This window comes from Patiria miniata, unplaced genomic scaffold (assembly GCF_015706575.1).
Source record: "Patiria miniata isolate m_02_andy unplaced genomic scaffold, ASM1570657v1 HiC_scaffold_7, whole genome shotgun sequence".
Lineage (NCBI taxonomy): Eukaryota > Metazoa > Echinodermata > Asteroidea > Valvatida > Asterinidae > Patiria > Patiria miniata.
Window position 1 is genome coordinate 18311386 of NW_024037074.1, and position 20606 is coordinate 18331991.

At 40.3% G+C, this 20606-nt stretch overlaps 1 protein-coding gene across 1 annotated transcript; it reads left to right on the forward strand.

The window, feature by feature from the left end:
• The first annotated feature begins 4018 nt into the window (after positions 1–4018).
• On the forward strand, positions 4019–20305 carry LOC119745021. Its single transcript, XM_038221245.1, has 23 exons — positions 4019–4168; positions 4744–4829; positions 5378–5461; positions 6019–6083; positions 6280–6384; positions 6762–6899; positions 7479–7583; positions 8478–8735; positions 9058–9214; positions 9485–9698; positions 10631–10811; positions 11175–11468; positions 12027–12357; positions 12509–12635; positions 13064–13234; positions 13520–13672; positions 13914–14286; positions 14760–14950; positions 15705–15875; positions 16190–16302; positions 16506–16774; positions 17155–17221; positions 18081–20305. The coding sequence occupies exons 1-23, from the start codon at positions 4019–4021 to the stop codon at positions 19048–19050; spliced, it is 4773 nt and encodes a 1590-aa protein (XP_038077173.1). The 3' UTR covers positions 19051–20305.
• Positions 20306–20606: the final 301 nt, after the last annotated feature.

Genomic DNA, 20606 nt, shown 5'->3' on the forward strand with positions numbered 1-20606 from the left:
TATTTCACCACGAGAACTTCAGAGTTGTCTAAAGTAGGCCCTACATGATTTAATAATTGTTTGAAAATATCTCTTCTTGTATGTAAGTCATTAATCGGATATCAAGACAATTTCTTTTAGATACGTTTTTTATGTGCCTTCAATGGAATTTGAATGAATTTTTATCAGACATTTTGAACCGTTACAATGTGAAAGACTTGTCTTTAGAATTCCATACATGTCAGAAGGAAAGCCGATATGATTGTTAGGTTCTAAGGCTTTAAAAATGAGCCAGTATTTGCCTAAGCTGTTTTATGACGGTGAACAATGTAAAATGGCTTAAACCAGTGGGGGATCCAAGATTTTCTAAACAGGGAAGGGTAACGTATCAAAGTCCAATATTTTTCAAGGGGGCGTGTTGGATGAGACGTTGGGTTGGAGTCAAAGTACGAACCAGTGGCGTAAATCCATGTCGGCGAGTGGGGGGATGGGGATGACCAAAAATCCTCAAATTGCCTGGCCGTAGAAATTCTAAAAGCTTGGGGGGGGGGGGGCTTGACAACACATGACACTGGGGGCGCTGTTCATGATACAAATGTACATCTTACGCAAACTTACGCACATACGTCCCTCAGTTAACCTTATTTAATTTCAATTCAATTCAAGAAGACATTTATTCCACACTCCTTTAGAGTGGTACATCAAAATTGTACATTAATTTTAATTTTTGTAGCGTTTGTTCTCCAATTTGCAGACCTATTGAATTTTATTTCGACTGTTAGAAAGCTACAATATAACCTCAAACCCGGCATTTTTTCTCTTGTTTCTTGATCTGGGATGATCCAATGGCCCTTCTCAAAAAGTGGTGGAATATATCCTCCCCCCCCCCAACCCGGGTTTACGCCCATGGCATGAACAAAATCGGTGTAGTTTGATATTGTTAGTGACAAACGTGTCTTGTACACATGTATATGGGGAAGAAATGTCCGTCTGGTTTTAACATACTTTTTATAATTTGCAAAACCTTCATATAATCAATCTTGTTGTAAAATAATACATTTAATTTTAGTAAACGTGTGTATGTTTTACTCAGAAATAAAAAATTGTTGATGAACAGCAATGCAAAATATTGCCCTTGTCATGATATTTTTATAGTCGAAGGTATGAAATGAACCTTATTTGAATATATAATCTGCAGAGTGTATACCGTTCGAAATGTCCTCTGAAGGGCCTCGTCTTGATACTAAACTGATATTTTTAAAACTGCATGCACTTACCTTGAGTGAATTCCAAATGGATCAATGTATGAATTCGTGATATATATCACATAATCCTTTGAGGCAGTCCCTCTTTGACGACTGGTACCCGTCGCGTGTTTCATATTGAGTCTTTGACACAGTCTTCACATTGAAGACCTCCCCGCATGATTGTAGCAGCAGGAAGCCAGGACCAAGACGTTTCGTGGTGACGTCTTGACCACAGTTTCACTTGGAGGCGTTCACGCGTTGTGAGCAGTGTGTAAAAGTCAAGTCGCAACTCCATCTGCTGCCACCTTTACACACACAAATAGCCTCGCTCGTACCGTTCCCCCGCCCTGCAAACCGGATACGAGCGAAACAAACTGGCGCACTCTATCGGCGATCCATACTTGGAAGTTATAAGCGGCAGGGGGCGCTACTTGACTGTCGAGCATGCACATTGTTGGGCCTTATATATTTTAGGTGCGCGAATTCAATTAATATACCCAATATAATGAAGACACAAATCTAACTTGCAATCTGTTTACCCAATAAAAAAAATAAAAAATAAAAAAAAAGAACAATAAACTACCAAAAACCCGAAAGGAGTCCAAAAGGTTTCAATTTGAACCAAGTGTTTTTGTAACTAAATTCCCTGGATTTGTGTGCTGCAGACGTTTACAGGCGCGGATACCCCTCCCCCCCCAGCTCTGTCAAAAAAAATAGGGTTTTTTTTTTATAGAAATTAATATTTAAAAAAATAAGGCGACCCCCCCCCCTCCCCCGCTCTGACACCCCCCCCCCCCTAAAAAACTGGTAATAGTGCCCGCCTGTGCACAAAATACAGACAGAGCCAGCTAGGTTAGGGGGTATTTGTAAACTATTCCATAATATAGTGTTAATAATCCTCGGATTTGAACAGCGCCCCAAATTATTGAAAGTATGGTACGAGCCCCCCCCCCCCCCCCCCCCTCACCTATTGATTTTTGGAGGACAAGTGTCCGGAGGAAACAAACCTGTCTACATTTCAGCATTTTTTGCTGCTGAACCCCCCCCCCCCCGCTACAAGTAAACTACTTGCATTTCTTGGTAGATGCAATTTTTATAAAATGATGTATGTATAGGAATTAAGAAACATGGAATTGGAATGAGATTATTTGTAAAATGTTGTCTGTATACATCACAGTAGAGTTTCAATAATATTTAGAAGCCCTTGGTTTCCATGAAATAACATCCCTTAATTATATTATCTTTTCTGTTGAGTAGTTTTGTAGTGCACTTTATGCAGGGTTGATAATCATCCAAAGTTTCACTCCGGATAGTTTTACGGCTATAACTAAAACGCTCTCTGCACGTAGCCATTGAGAGTTAATTATCATTCAGAACCGCCGTTGAGAAGTTTCGGTGTTGGATGTTGAGTAGTTTCGTAATGCGCTTTATGCAGGGTTGACAATTAACTCCGGAGTGGGGACAGTTAAAATAAAGCATAGGCCCGCTTTAATTTATAAACAGATTAGGGAATATTAGGATAAACCCGGAAATTGTGCAAATCCTCGATATACGAGCTGGAACTGAGCCTCTTTCAACTAGTTTTGAGTTTGCCAATCGTTTACATTAGGCCTAGGCGTTGGTTTGTTTCCTTGTTGGGGTGTATTACAGCAAAGACACTCTCGTATGGTGCCAAATAATTATGATAATCGCATAGAAGAGGTTCAGTATGGGGTCACTCTTACACTGTAGAAAATAATGTGCTTCAAACCTGCCATCCGATATTTATTTCCTCAAGACTAGGAGTGCTGTAGTATAAATTTGTACTATGTCTGACATAGAGGAGAAATTTTACAATTAGCTGCCGAAAGTCTTGACTTTTCATTCTTTGTATGTGCTGTTTGGTAAAGCTTGGGTCATCAGGAGGGTAAACACTCCAACTTTCACCCGTTAGACGGTGAGTAGCGCTTTATGCATCACTTTTGTGTATTGTTCTGGTAATAATTATTTGTTCCTCTCAGGCTCAATTATGTGACTGGCTCCTTTGTTCATATAATGACAACCCAGTGTTCATGACCCTGCGCGCTTTGGATGAGCCTTCCACATTTGGTTCATTTGTTTCCTGAACTTTTGTAGACCCCTTAATTAGGAAAACTAACGTGCAAACATTCAAAATGTACAATTATTTTGGTAGTTTGATTTCTTAAGAATATCACCCTCAAAAAAGGCCTTTGTAAAGTTATTACAAGCATCTCAATAAGGAACTGAAAAATCGCCTGACGCGAAAGAGAAATATTGTGCCAAAAATCGACCGCTCACTTCCGAAAATCTAAAATACATGTGGACTAGTGGATTTCGGTGTATTCGTACGAAGATTGAAATTTAAACTTAAATAGGAGACTAAAATGTCGTTTAGGACATGCATTTTTTTTTAAATAAACTTGAAGGGCTCATGACCATTTACAAAGAAATTCAATAACCGTTGATAAAAACCATATTCGAGCAATCCCGATTAAATCTAGAATCCATCGGCTGAAGGTTGATAACTCTTCGCGTTGTTATCATTTTCGTTGTCAAGCAAGTACGCGATGTGAAAAAAGTTATCGAACAAGGAGACCTAGGTACGAATATGCCGGATATGAAAAGGTCGTAAGTAACATTCGTTTTTACCTATCTCCAACTCATTTCTCATCATTTTTCTTGTGCAATGCCAAGATGAAATTCCAACATGAATATTTCTTGGGGTGATTACGGTACCGTAAGAAATCAAGCTGCCCAATATTATAGCAAGAGAAAGGGTAACCCCGTGTAAAATGCCTATTGGCGAGCCGCGCGAGGGCCCGAAAGCTCAAAGAGAAAATGGTGCACTTTCAGGCTCTATTGCCAACGTAATAAAGACCTGTGCGGGGCCGGACTTACCAGAGAGTTGCGGCGCTTTGTTGAAGCAGCACGACCGTTGCAAGGTGAGTTAAGACTGTCATCTATTCTTTAATTCAAGGCGTTCCTTTGGCCTTATATATACCTTTGTCTTCATTTATTAAACTGTTAATTGGGTTTGTACTGCAACTCACGGTCCCCTCATTATGTGTACACTAATGCCAATTTGATTAAGTGATGGTTTTTCGATTTAAAAAAAAAACAACTAAAATTTCATTGTCAAAAAAAAATTGGACAACATTTTAGGTGTGTCTCCGTGATTGGTGAATGACTTCGATGAAAGAAACAGGTTTAATGTGTTAAAAAATTAACTTTCTGGTCCCGGGTGTAAGACAATGATTTTGTACAAACATACACGCGCACGACACATCAACGGATGGCGGCTTTTTAATTAAGCAAACATGACACCAGACTTTTTTGATTAAAAAGGATATAACTTCGTCAGAGGATGTACAAATTGGAATCCCACACTGATTTTTTCTTGGACTTTCATACGTATGTTTTCATGCTGAGAGCCACGTGCACGAGATCAATTGAGACTACGGTGATATGTGCAGTTGTGCAAAAAGTTTAATATCCAACAAAACTACGTCTTTTACAGGTTTGGCCAGATATTGGGACATCGGACATCATGTTCTTGTTTTGGTGGGTCACAATCGCCCTTGCCATTAATTTACCACTATCACAGTGAGTGTTGTTCCATTTTTTTGTCCAATACAATCTCATCTACATACATGCAGACGGTTCTGATTTACGAATAGTATTTGTGTTGTAGTATTTCAGTATTAAAAGGTATAGTTTTCAAATGATTTTAAGGCCAATTAATATGTGTTGAGTATCAACACTAACAACTGCTTGTAAGGGACCTACAGCCGTACATTGTAAACGTCGCAAGAGCCGAAATTGTCCAACTTCGAAAAACACCAAAATTAGCACTTTGGTAAAGGAACGCAAATATATACATGTACGTTTTTTGCTTAACTTTCTCCTGACAGTGCGGCCCACAGTCAAAGTGTGTACTCCCCTCCACCGCCCCATTTCGATTTTTCAAAACCCTTTTCCCCACGAATTCCTGTTGTTGACGGAAAACAAAGCAGAAGTTTCAAATTACGTCGGTATACATGTAGTACTAGAGGTCACTTCCAATAAACCCGATAACTGCCTGTGTAGCACAGTGACATAAATCAAATTAAAATACAATTAATGATTGATTTCTCTCCTTTTTTGTCATCCAGGGCCACGGTGTGTGGGTATAGCTGCTACCAACGTTACACCACAAGCTGCGGTGCTTTTGGCTGGAGCAGATGTACCAGATACCGGTTTGTATCATCTACACTGCTGAGTTCTGTTTTTTTTTCAATAAGGGCCGAGGCAAGGCCTAAAAACGTTATTCCATCATGCATCGTCCTCGTTTTTATTATTACCATTTTCCCCAATTTCACCCTCGTATTCCAACAAACTATATATAGTGTGACTGGATTTCCTTTAAGTTTTATCCAGCTGTATTTGTCATCAAACTGTCGCTGGGTGGACATGTGAACACTGTCCCCACGATGCAGGATCTTTGGACGCTATGTAGACTTGCACAGATCCACACGTTGTCCATATTTCTCAAACAATCTAAAAGGCATTCCGGCTATACTGCGCGGAAAATGTAGAACATTAAAAAAAAATCATTGCAACGTTTTTACATTGTGCAGTTACTGCACAAGAAAAGAAGGGATGTCCACAAAACTATCTAGAAGCTATGCAAAAACGAATGTGTTCATTGTGTGTGTATATGTGAGTTGATCGCCGGCAAAATCCGCGAAGCGGACGAGGCGTAGCCTCATAAGTATTTTGCTTCAAATACAAGCGTTTCATACTTTTTGTTTAGGGATTTAACCTGCTACCGGTGTTGCACAGGATGGACCGGAGGTACATCGACTGGTTGCACAATTCGTAAGTTAATTTCGTTAATTGATACCAAAAGAATCAGACCAATCAGGTCACCGATCAAGGCGGCCTGGTTTTCACTCCAAAACTTTTCACTACCATTTTCCATGGTTTGGTCTTAAACGACTAGCAAATATCGTCTTGAATTTGAACTGAGTTTTCAGCAAAGATCACACATTTCATTCTTGTTTTTCTTTCTTAGCCATTTGTTTTGGCAACGTTAATTGGTGTCCCAACGGAGGGGCTTGCACAAGGCCTAGCTACTGCAGCAACTGTAACCGGGGCTTCTACTCTCCACGATGCAATCGTGAGTGATCACGAAAAAGCTTTAATGACATTAACTGCTCTTATCCATGACATCATTTTTGATCCACTTAGAACAGTTACTCGGACTTTTGTCTCAAAAGGACATAGCCAACTAAGTGTTTGGACCGACCAATTTTAGTGATTTAAAATTTGGACTTTGGGAGAGTGTATAACAGCTTTTCACATTAATGTGGACGACGGTTTCACTTTTGCTATCAGGTTACTGGGTAGAGACATGTCAAATGAGTTCTTAAGCCAAGAAATTGAAATTGAAGTTAAACATATCCTGTTTTATCATGACAACCTGATCTAGATTTAAGTTTTCAAAGTCTAAGTCTCCAACTGATAAAAAATAAACATTGCATCTACTTTGTGTAGGGTGTACAGCCATCGCAAACTGCCTTGAGGTATTTTGTAGCACTTCCTCGGACCAGAGATGTGATCGATGCGATGGTGATTATGGGTCAGCGCTGGGATCAGCCTACAAGAAGAGTGATAACATGAGGCAATGCATTAGTAAGTTTTCATCTTCAACTACATCATCACCTTCATCCCAAATCTCATCCTGGACTTCACCCTAAACCTCGCCCTCAACCTCAACCTCAGCCTCATCTTCATCCTCATTTTCAACCTTAACCTTTACCCGAACCTCTTCCCCAACTTCATCCTCATTATCATCCTCAACCTCATTCTAAACCTCTTTATCATCCTCAACTTCACCCTTAACCTCTTTATCATCCTCACCCTCATCCATAACCTCTTTATCATCCCTAACTTCATCCCATTAACGTCTCTATTATCCTTAACATCATCCTAAACCTCTTTATCAACCTCATCATCAGCCTCATCCTGAACCTCAACCTCATCCTCAACCCTTCCTCATCCGTAACCTCATCTGTAACGTCATTCTCATCCTAAACTTCATCCTGAATCTCTTCCTCAACTTGAATCTCGTTATGTCATCTTTTTTCCCCATCGACCGCTGCTGTTGCTTTTTTTTTGTACCAAAAAAATATATATATTTTGGTAAAAAAATTAATTCCTTCGTTGCGTCGCATTTTTGTGATGTGCAATTTTTTCCTCCTATTTTGCCAGAGCAATGTTCATGGAGGATTGACAGCAATGCCTGCTACCCGGGATCATGCACAAATGCCCAGTGCACATGCAGCAGTGGATTCTCAGGCACTGACTGCAGAACAAGTGAGTTTGTGGCGTTATTTTAAACTACCTCTTAATTTTCGATTATCAATAATAAAGTATCAAATTAGGTTTTACCCTTCACCGACGTTGAAGGGCAAAATAAAGTTGTTAAGTTCCAGGTTATTTCAATGTAGATATCACTGGGTAAATATCAATATGGCTTCTTAAGCAACTTTTATTACTCATAATTTATATTGGTCATTTTATAATTTCAGGGTCCAAAGTGTGGCATTTTCCCTGTCCCTGATACATGGGTTATTATTATACAAGTTATCATTTGTTGGGTAGGTAGTTCATGCTATTCATTATCGCTTTTGGAGGTTGAATGCATTAAGGAGTGGCTGTCATTTCAGGTATAAAAACATAAATGCAAGTATTATATTTTGAGCTCTTAATTTTATTTACTTAAGTTAATTCACTGCGTTATAAATCATAAATTTTATGCCTGGAAGGCTTGTGTGAACTTGCCATAACCCACTGAGGTTGATGGCCCTACACTATTGCGGTAACTACTGATTTAAATCATAATAGGCATGCTGAGAAAAATTGAAAATCTCCCCTTAATTCCTTACACCTCTCTCTCTCTCTCTCCGAATTGAATTCCTTAAGGGTCAGATTACTTTTACAACTATGAATCACTCTTGAAATGTCAAAAACTATACCACAATATGACCAGGAATCCTTTATTTTAGATGGAGCATAAACCCGTGAAATCAGCGGGATACTGGAAGAGACCCATCCGCATTCGATCTAGTTGGGAACTGAGTGGCGCATCATAGGTACAAGCTGGTGAAACTATTGTGAACCGCGCTAGTTTTTGTTTTTATTTTACATTGTCGTCTCTTTTTAGTACCCATGATTGGCAATGTAACTGAATTGTGCCTTTTCATTCAGTGGGTATGAGTCAAGCACCAGTCATATCCGAGCACCATGCCACCCTGATCAATGGGACAACAACTCTAGAATCCCCTACCGTCCAGGGCAGTACAGACACTGTCTACACCAACGTACAAGACTTTGTGAGCTTGAGGATCAACTTGACAAGTTCTTACAATCATACTGGTCTACCAGACCTTAGTGGCGGTGGACATCCATACATCCAAAGCATTGGGCTTGGTGTGGTGGAGGCACGAGCCACAGCCGTTGTGAATCGTAAGTTAAGAATGGCAAGTCCTTTTTAATTTGATAACATATGAACTAATTAATAGGGTTTCCATGTGTTTATCCTTGTGGGTATACGTGTTAAGAGCCAAATGGAAAGCATTTTGATGGCCAGGGATGTTAGTGAAGTACAAAAGTAACTGACAAAATCAATGTCTATAGTGTGTTTAAACGCAAACGAGGACTGTGTGTCATTTGTGTTTTATGTACGCAACAATTTAAACGACATTTAAGAAAAATACCGTCGAATAATCAACGGCATTTTCATTCTTGCTGGGCTCTTCAAATTTTTTTTATTTCCCCCATGCACTAGGGGATCAGAATGTTACATATTCAGTTGGCTCGACGAATTGTACAACATCGACATCTGGAAATTCGTCCGATCAAAACAATCCTGCTACAGACCTGGTATCCTGTGAAATCACCTTCACTTTAGACTACAACGCGTGGACACCAACAACAGGAGATGTGTAGGTCCCAAGTTCCTAACCTACGTTTGTCAATACTTACGTTCCTGGCCAAAACTCTGATAATTTAGTTATATTATGAACTTAATCACTACCCTGATATGAAAAATGAGTTTGGACATCGTACTGGGTAAGGGGAATGCCTAAGACAATGTTTCGTCACTTTAACTATTTGACTGAACAAGTTGTGAAAGCCGAGCGTACGTACATTCTTTCTCAATTAGGGAATATGTATATGTTCATTTTTCTGAATTCACAATCTCTCTTTTACAGACTGAGATGTGATGTACATTCAACAAGTGGCGGCTACATGGAACTCTATGACAGGGACCATTCAAGCAGTATCATTACACGCTACTACAATGGCAGTACATCCTCCAATTTCTCAACGTTCACCTTTGACTTTGTTGACCCTTACCACTGTGTGGATGTTGGCAGAGGATGCCGGAGGACCATGCTGGATACACAGAATGATGTTACCACACAGGTTAGATTCTCGTGTAGCTTGTTCGGTGATGAATGTAGAAAACCAAGTTGATGGAAGAATTTTATCCCAGCATTTTGCTTATTCGAAACAATGACTTACTGTAGGCCTATTATAGTATTATCACCAGGCGATTAAAATAGCTTATATACTCAGTGAATAATACATAACCCCTCTTGAAGTCGTGGTTCTGTCCTCATGCTTGAAGCACAAGTTCCTTGCTCTATGCTTGAAGTGACTTTCATAAGTCCAACCGTGAGTTATGCTACTTTCTGTATCTGTCATGTGGCAGTTCTAGAAGATATATCGATAGCATCCGTTACATCTCAGTTTCAAATATGGTACAATCATTCAAAGTTGAATATTAGGTAGTATGTCCGTGGTTGGGCCTGGTGCACCAGTTTTGGGGCCTTTGTTCTCATTGGTGGGCTTGATGTGCCCGTTTTGGGGATCACGTGTGCCAATGGTTGGGCCTGGTGTGCCAATGGTTGCATGGCGCCTGCCCCATGGTTGGACTTCGTTGTGCCGTAGTCGTGATCGGGTGTGATCATGGTTTGGCCTTGTGTGCCCATGGTTGGGGCCTGGTGTGCCAAGGGTTGGTCTTGGTGTGTCATAGTTTGGAGCCAGAGTGCTCATTATTGGCCTTGGTGTGCCCATCGGTTTACATTTAATGCACGGTTGCAGCCATATTAACCATGTTAAGTTATATTAACTGCTTTTTTGAGCCTCAGCATACTATTTGGTTCTATAATTGTTAGCCATTGTATTACTATAGAAGTCCACAATGTAATGTGTTCCCAATGGTCAAAGTTGTTCTCAGCATGCTGAATACAATTAGGAACACTATGTCCTGCTCGAGTTTACTCAATAACTGACTCCTAGTTGTTTCCCTGTATAATCTAAATCTTTTTTAACTTCATTTTTATGATATATAGGAAACAATTAATGTATCTTGGCAAGGCTGGACAGACGATCTCGCTGGCATAAAAGAATACGACCTTGAAGTGCGACAGCTGTCAGGTAGCCAAGGCAACGAGCTGGAAGAAAGTTTTGACGACCCCGCCGTTTATTCCGGAGCAGCAGGATCCGGTCAAAATGTCACTTTGCCTAATCCTGGTAGGTTAGGTTTGGCGATTGTATATTCAAAATGAACACCATTAAATAATTGGTTGTTTGTGCCTCTCTCTATCTGAAAACGTTAAAGGCCATTATTAGTTACCCATTCGCAGATATAATGTTAAAATCGCACGTTGTGAGTGTGTGACTTAGATTACTTGGGTAATTTCAGATACTGAATTTAAAAAAAAAATACTTTGTTAGATTTTTTATCATCAGTCGTATAAGAGAGTTATGTAAAAAAAAAATGTAAATATATTTTTAATGCGGCTTGTTATATGTATAATCTTTAAATCAGAATCATACGGTGGAATGAAACATTATTTAAAGATCTCTATGCTCTTCTTTTCTCCTTCCTTACAGGCGTTTATTCTGTCATCCTCAGTGCTGTCGACAATGCCGGCAATGTCAAACAGAGCAGACGCTTCGTGTTCTTTGACGACGATTCAGACGACGTCACTATTCAGACTAATTTCCGCCTGTGCGTGGTCTCAGCGACTGAAGAAACCGACTTCGTTTGGTTGACCAATCTAGACCCCAGCGAAGGAGCGACATCCGTGCAGCTTGATTGGACAGAGCATTTCATCAATGAACGTCATCTCAACCAGGGATGGTTGAAGCCCATTGGGTCCTATGTTGGTGGTACCATTGATGCTGGTGAGTTTAGTACATTCAGTTCTCATGCGATTTACTCTTTAAAATCGTTGTACATGTATAGACCGCTTGCAGATGCGTTCGATAATCGACGCGCAAAGGCGCGCGACGCCATGTTGTGGGACAAGCGTATATCTATCTATGCACATTTTGTCCCATAACATGGCGTCGCGCACCTTCGCGCGTCAAGTATCGAACGCGTCTGCAAGCAGTCTATCGATAAACAGAATTTCGTTATATTGGGTAGGCCTTTTGGAGTTTGTATAATTTACAATGTAGATATTCCTGTCTTGTAATAATGATGTTTTTACAACGGGGATAATTTTCCGCGAAGGAAGTAGTCTAGATAGTCGAAACTATCATCTTTGTTTGGAAATCTGTTGGTGGCTAAATTGCATGGTTTGCGTACAATACATGTAATGTACAAAAATTATTTTCTCTACAACTTGCATTTCAGTAATTCGTTACTTATACTTGTAACTTAATTAAAACATTCTACCACACTTAACATAGCTTTTACAAATAGATTTGTATTTATGTCTAATAACGTTTTTCTCGTAGATTATGATCAGCACTTTGGGAAGCGTGGCCGTGCAGCCGTCCCTAACGCCCTCGGTGTGACCGAATTCCGCGTCTTATACGACATCGACCACAGTGGTGAAAGGAACGCCGTCAATATGAGTGATGACAACTCTGGCAACTGGAGTAGTGAAGGCACAAACACACAGGCGAGCTATAACCTGACCCTAATGGACGGCGATTCCATTCGGTTCTGGGTGGAGGCCAGGGACCTAGCCGATCACTTTGTGAGGGACAGCGTGTTGGTTCACGCTGATTCATCTCCGCCAGTCATTGAAGATTTGTTGTTAGTGCCAAAGTTGGCGGGCATAAGGTATGTGAAAGCCGCCCCTGATTTGGTTTTAGCTTACGTTTTGGCTTTCAGCAGCGCTCTTGATTTGACATTAGTTAACATTTTGGCTAACAGTGCTCTTTATATATTTATAACATAAATATCAATTTTAAAATGTTATCTTCATCATCAGTGTGAAATTTAGGACTTACGACATTCACAGCGGAGTAAGGACCATCGAGTGGCTTCTCTTTGACAACCACACTGGCACAGAGATGGAACATGGCAGCCAGACAGTACCAGCCAAGAAAGTCAATACGGTAAGGCAACTGAGATATTTTACCAACTTGAGTGAGCTAGGTCTACAAAGTAAGCAAAGTATCAAATCTTTAATATGAAATTGAAAAAAGAAAAGGAACATTAAAATGTTGGATCCATTTTATTTACTGATATTTTCAAATATTTTTACAATTCGCCCTCCCCAAATTCCTCATATTCTCCCTGGCAATTTCATTTTCATTCCATTTTTACAGAATGCCTCAAGATTTCGCAAAGTCATGTTTTTCGAAAAGTACTCTTTCCATTACAGTAAGAGAAATCCGTGATACCAAAAAAAAAACATACTTTGTATGCGTCTTTCGAAATGCTCTGATGGTTTATAAACAATTTTCCAACATTTATACTTCACTAAGATCCCATTACAATCACAAACACCTTGCTTTTTTCTCCCCCCCCCCCTTCCCCTCAGGACGTTGAGAAGTGTAATTCTGACAGGTGCTTGTGTATCCCTATCGGCGACTGTTATGATGCTGACTACGGGATCCGCATAGATGCATCCTACATTGATGGCAACTTCGACTACTTCCTCACGTTGACTGTCACGAATCATGCAAGACTTGCAACATCCAAGACAATTAAAGTGGGTTAAATTTCAGTGAAATGATTGTTTGTCAAATAAGTATTGCTACTTTTGCATGTTCCCTTCTCTGCAAAGAGTAAATGCATTCCAGAGCAATATTTAGAAAAAAAGGTTCCCTTTTTCCCATCGCCCTTTCGGGTTGTCATTTTACTGGTATGGTATACTTAATTACTCTTACCTTTGACCGATCCGATCACTGACTCTGTTTGCACAACAATCTCAACCTAAACCCCAACTCAAATTAATAATCTCTTCGTTTTCTTTTTCACTTTTTACTTACTTTAGATAAATAGCATGGTGACTCAAGACAATGTGGAGCAAACAGCTGAATTTCTTGCCACATTGACCAATGACACGTCTTCAGTCGATGACAGTTCGGTAGCCTCTGCCGCTGACATTCTGGATAACATTGTGAACATTCAAGACACGTCGCCAGAGGTAAGCTACACACGAGACTCAAATAGCAAGTTATATAAAACGATATAATAAATTGTTCCATTCGCTTAAGATAATACTTTGTTTTTATACAAGGTACTTGGTACAAGGTACTCTTTACATTGTAGTTAATTCATAGTCACGAAGCATACTATATATACATCCTTTTGTGCAACCCTTAAGCTTGTTTGTCAATCTTACGAGCGAGCTGTATGTATTCTAGATCTGTGTAACTGTTTCGCAGGTGACAGCGAGTGTTGTCAAGGTGGTCAACAACCTCCTTCAAGTTGATGCCAAGAAATTGAACGACACGTCAAGGGTGGCCAACTCCTCCTCGCGCATTGTCCAAGCCTTGGAGAAGCAGATCTCCAACGTCCTTGCGGCAGGAAAGAACGTCAGCGAGATCACGACCAGCGTCGCTGTCGTGGCAATGAATTTTGACCCCGAGTTACTCAGCAACGGGGTCGGGTTTGGGGCTATTTCTGGGGAAAACGACAGCGATTCCCTGGCCGATGACGACATTGGTGTTTACCAAGGTTCCGATGATGAGATCCCCTTGGAGGAGGTGGAAGCATCCATAGAACTCCCTGCAGAGATACTGAAGAATCATCCTCCAGGTAATTAGGCATTTAACACTGGTGGATTTTCAAGTTGGGACAAACTTAAAATGCAAATCCAAAAGAACAAATAAAATTGTTTTCCCAGGGAGTTATCTGATGGAAATAGATTTGGAGAGTTAAGACGCAGTGTCATTGACATTTTACTGTCCGTCTGAATTTGTCTTCTAACGTTTCTGATACACTGCTCTTTGATACAGCACTGTCTTGGTCGTAACTCTGGAAGGTATGAATTCATCAACAGATGTCCAAAACCTCATCTATATTCTTTAAAAAAACATAATGCACAAATGTGAAGGCATTTCTAAATGTTGAAAGGGAAACATATTCATAGAAAGTCATCTTCTTTTTTGTGACTGTACGGTTTTAGAAAATTGCATCTATGGTTGTGACGAAGTATTGAGTTCCAAACCATACATTTTTGTTTTAATAATTCTCTGCTTTCATCTCTATTCGTTTTGACTTGCTATCAGGTAGCGCTGTGCCCATTAGTTTTGTCATGTATGACAGCAGCAACCTCTTCCACTCCAAACTGATAGACAACAGTCAGTCCACGGACTCTCCCCGAACCATCGGCAGTCGTATCGTATCTGCCAGTGTGCTGAATACTGTCATCAATGGCCTCCCACCAGAAAGTCCCGTGTTAAACGCCTTCAACCTGCGAGTAAGTTAGTCAAGACTAACTACAGCACTGACGAATTGGATTTTATAGTCTGATGAATGCTCATATCTGGGTCACTCTATACATTTGGGGTACACATTCTTTTCCTGTCCCTGTTACATCTGTCATCTATGGTTCTATAATTCTGATGTAGTCCGAGAGTGATTATGAATAGCAAACTACCTGTACCCGACAAATAAGAATCACTTGAAATTAATTTTAATGAAAGATGCCATGGCGAATTACAGAGTACCAAGGTAACAGGGACAAGAAACTTGTCACACTTCAGACCCTAAATTTAATGAATGACCCATTTCCAGATGCAAGTGGCTTAACAAGCATTCTCTGACCAAACTGTTTTGCAGACGTATAGGGGTTCCTTTTGCGTGCCCGTATTTTTTTTTACCATAAACGCACTCATTGAAATGCAAATTTCATAATAGCGTATACATGTGTACATAGTACTAGTCTGAGCTCGTCTTACTAGCAAAAGATAAATGTTATACAGCTTGGGTACCAACAGGTGTTTCATAAAAACAATGTAAAACACCAGTGCGAATTGCTCCTTCCAGCGTGAAGCTATTGTGTTATTAAGTTCTATCTCATAGTACTTGTAGAAAGTGTGCTCATTACTAATAGACCAACATTTAGTTTGGGGCTGCACAGCTGAGACGAACTTTTTGGCACTGGTCACAATCATTGTCATGATTCATAACTATAACTTGAAATAATTGTAAAAGTCGAGTGTCTATAACAGATGACAGGTCCCAATGAAGACCCAAATCGATTGGAGCAATGTGTCTTCTGGGACTTCAATCTTCGTGACGGCATCGGTGATTGGTCGACTGAAGGTTGCAGGAAGGGATCTACCGTCAACGGGCGAACTGTATGCCTATGTGATCACGCCACCAACTTCGCTGTCCTTATGGTGAGACAGTATAAACACTTTATTTGTGACAGGCAGTAAGTCTTCTCAAGTGTAATTACCTGGAGGGTTGCATATTCCCATAAAGAATTGATTAGTACTATGAGGGACAATGATAAGCATCGTCGTGCATGGACGTGGAGACATATTTAGAGGTGGAAACTAGTTGAAGATAAGAGGGTGTTGGCTCATTTTCAAAGGAGGTTCTTTAAAATCTGATGTTCAAGGGAACTTTACAGCATTTCGGGTGACATGGAAGCTTTGCTTGCATACTTTCACTTTCCCATAATGTTATTCTTTTGTGTGTTCCTTCGCAGAACATTCACGGTCAGAAGTATGCCAGTTTTGCCTTGGATGTCATCAGCAAGCTTGGATGTAGTATCTCTATCGTGGCACTCGTTATCACCATCCTCATCTATTCGGCCATAAGGTAATTGATGCACCTTGCAACTTTGTGTGCTAACAATGCTCATTGCAATCAAGGTCTAATTGAGGTATAGACAACGTATTCCATTTGACCTGCCCATGCCTGAACATACAACAAGAACCATCTCACATATATTTTGCAATTTCAGCTGACATGCAGTAAGTCATTTTGAGTCACAGAATGTTAACTCATTAATCCCACGATAGGTCGTTGAGATCGAAGACAGCCAGCCGTATACTCATCCGTTTCTGCTGCTCCTTGCTGCTCCTGTACCTCGTCTTCTTGGCCGGTGTCGAGAAGACCTTCTCCTCCTCCCGCGCTGGATGCATTGCTGCAGCTGTCTTGATGCACTACTTTGCCCTGACCTCCGTGGCATGGATGGGCGTAGAGGCTGCTAGCCTGTACCTGAAGTTGGTCAAGAAATTCAATGCCGACGTGCAGCACTTCATGATCAAAGCGTCCCTTGTAGCCTGGGGTATGTATATCACAGCATAAATCACTTATGAGACATGGGGGAAATGTGGTGTACCTGCAAAAATTGTCCCGGGAGGCCAATAAGATGGAAACACACATTTATCTATGCACCTTGCATACGTAGAGACAATTATAAAACTTCATTTTCAAGTACACTTTATCCAATGGATCGTGCATAATCTATCGGTAGAATTTTCAGGACCTCTATTTGGGATATGTTTGATCCTCATATTCATATTGAAAATCTAAGTATTTTATTTTTGTCATGTATGATTTCTCACTTGTTAGCATAATCATATAGCTTTGCTTCTCCCACTTTACGAGCGGGTGTAAGTCATCAACTAAATGATTTCAATATTAAACTCCCGTTTAAACTTACAGGATTTCCTGCACTTGTCATCACTGTGATTTTGGCAGTGGATTATGAGCAGTACGATAATGAACACAGGTACTTGAATGGCATACATCTAATTTCCAACAAGTTGTTTTGAAGATATCGGTGGTTTGGTTTTTTAGTTCTGCTTGTTTCAATATTAAAGTACGATTCGCCAACAAAATGCAATAAGCCCCACACAGGTTGACCAGACATTCAATGTGCCAAGAAGATTATAATTCTCTTTGCTGCTCGTGGTGGTAGCCGATTATTTGGAAGACAACACCAGCCATGCCATGTGACAATAGGTCTGAATCTGAATAGTAGGGTTGGCAAGGCATCCATCAGGAAACATCATACCAAATGGCATTTTAGGGTTAGTCTAATGGGATCTTTCAGTCAGACTTCACAAAAGTAAAACTCGTATATATGAAGCATACTATACCTATGAAATCTCACAGGATGGGAAGCCATTGGGGACTGAACAAAATGAAATAATCCCTGTTTTAGTTTGTTAGGTCACCAATCTTTGCAAACTATTATTTTTTTAATATTTCAATTAACAAAAGTCTTTGTGTATTTAATGTTGATATGAGTTCACCCACTTTAGTCATGTCGTGATTTTTATGCAATTGTGACGGTCTACAGGACACTGTGGACCTTTACAATTTTCACGAATGATGAAGTCATATTTGCAGTCTCTAACTACAATCCCGGCCAAAATGGTTGGGACACTTCCTGAGCCTGCCACGGTCACCCACTTCCCCGCTCCCTTGGTCAATGTTGTTCTCTCCAGCTGATGGAGCGCACACTGCACAATGAGAGACAACACTGAACGGGGGCCTTGGGGTTGGGGGCCAAGCGAGATTTGGCCAGGATTGTAGCTGCCTGAAGACTGTGGGCTGACATTATTGTTATTATTTGTACCCTTCAGTTGCTTCTTAAAGCCTGGGGCTGCTTTCTACTACGGCCAGCTGCTCATCATTGGTATCATCCTCTTGTTCAATGTTGTCGTCTTCGTGCTCGTCCTCCGTAAGCTGACTTGCAGTGCGAGCAAAGTCAAGGACGCCTCCGGGGGTAACAGCAAGCGAGCTAAGGTCGTGAAGCGCCTGCAGAACATGGCCTCAGTCTCTGTCCTACTGGGCCTGACCTGGGTCTTCGGTCTGCTGTCCATCTTCAAGGCTTCCAGTTCCGCCTTCCAGTGGATCTTTGCTGTGGTGAACTTCCTTCAAGGCCTGCTCATCTTTCTGCTGTTTGTCGTTCGCCAGGAGAAGGTCCGAGAACATGTGAGTAACCTGGTGAGAGGAAAGAAGGAGGGACACCTGAGCAGCACCCTCCGTACTGGTATGTATACGATTAGCACCAAAGGAGAGGGCAGTTCCGTGCAAGATCCATCGACTAAGAGTGTGAGTAATAACATGAACAAGTCTAAGAGCGCTAAAAATGTGACTAACGCAGTAACAACTTCTAATGGTATGAGTGATTACACGATCAAGTCTGGCAGCGCTTTTGAAAATGTGATTTACGAAGCAACAACTTCTAATGGTATGAGTGATGACACGATCAAGTCTGACAGCGCTTATGAATATGGGATTTACGAAACAACTCTTTCTCAGAGTGTCAGTGATAACATGAACAAGTCTGACAGCGGGAATGAATATGAGCTTTGCGAAATAGCAACTTCTAATAAGTGTGCGAGTGATGACATGAACAAGTCTGGCAGCGCTAATGAATATGAGGTTTGCGAAACAGCAACTTCTAATGAGAGTGTGAGTGATAATGTGGACAAGTGTGAAAGCGCTAATGATTATGAGGTTTGCGACACAACAACTTTTAAGGGTGCGAGTGATGACATGAACAAGTCCGGCAGCGCTTATGACAATCCGATTTACGAAACAATCTAGGCCTATATACTTAATTTCCCCACCATGATGTGATTCTTGACATTTTGATTTTTGGACATTTTGGGTTTGTGGTCGAAAAAAAATGTCAGGTGGGCCATGAGCTTACACGCACAGATCTTCCCGACAACTTCGCCTACAACTTTATACTTTTGCTGACATTCTATTAATTTTAGTGTGAAGAGTGTTTGAAATTAATGGTTATCACTTCACAAAGTTGTATAATCTTTGAAGTACATTTAGTTGACTGAAGTTTATAATGAATGATTTGTCTAACCAAGAAGAAAAAGTAAGTTTCTGAACAATAGCGAAGCGAGGTTTCATTTACTGTTCGGAAAGGTTGTGGTTGGTACACATTTTGTAGTGCATTTATAACCGAAGAACTTGAATATAGCTTTGAAAAAGAATTTTTGGATAGCATTTGTTCTAATGTTCATTGAACGGTGTGTTTTTCTCACTGGAAGGCATTTAATTGCTTTTTGGGGAAGAGTATAACCAGGAAAATGTATACGGCTTGATATTTAGTAGCTATAAAAAGTGATGCTAGTTCATTTATATATCATTCCATATTTACTTTAAGGCCGTATACTCAGTATTTAATCAAATATTTTTACTGGATTTGTGGTGTATAACGAAAAGTCACATACAGTCACACAATTATATCCTTTGAACACAGTTTTAAACATAATTGCTGAAGAGAGATATACATAATACACAGATGATTGAGTTCTGATTCTAAGTGTATGTTTTGTTTTTAAGGGGAGAAAATTACACTTAAGATGTTCCCACGAGGAGTTTAAAATTTCAGTGCTGTCTAAAGTACATGATTTAATAATTGTTTGAAAATATCTCTTCTTGAATGTAAGTCATTCATCGGATATCTTGACAATTTCTTTATGAAACGTTTGCTTATGTGCTTTCAATGGAATGCCTGAAGTTTTATCAGACATTTTGAACTGTTACAATGTGAAAGACTCGTCTTGAGAATAATTCCATATACATGTAGGAAGGAAAGTCACAATGATTGTTAGGTTTTAAGGCTTTTTAAACTGAGCCAGCTTTTGCCTAAGCTGTTTTATGACGGTGAACCACAATGTAAAATGGCATAAACCAGTGGGGGATCCAAGATTTTTTAAACAGGGAAGGGTAATGTATCGAAGTCCAAGATTTTTCAAGGGGGCGTGTTGGATGAGACGTTGGGTTGGAGTCAAAGTACGAACCAGTGGCGTAAATCCATGTCGGCGAGTGGGGGGATGGGGATGACCAAAATCCTCAAATTGCCCGGCCGTAGAAATTCTAAAAGCTTGGGGGGGGGGCTTGACAACACATGACACTGGGGGCGCTGTTCATGATACAAATGTACATCTTACGCAAACTTACGCACTTACGTCCCTCAATTAACCTTATTCAATTTCAATTCAATTCAAGAAGACATTTATTCCACACTCCTTTAGAGTGGTACATCAAAATGGTACATTAATTTTAAAACTTTTGTAGCGTTTGTTCTCCAATTTGCAGACCTATTGAATTTTCATTTCGACTGTTAGAAAGCTACAAGA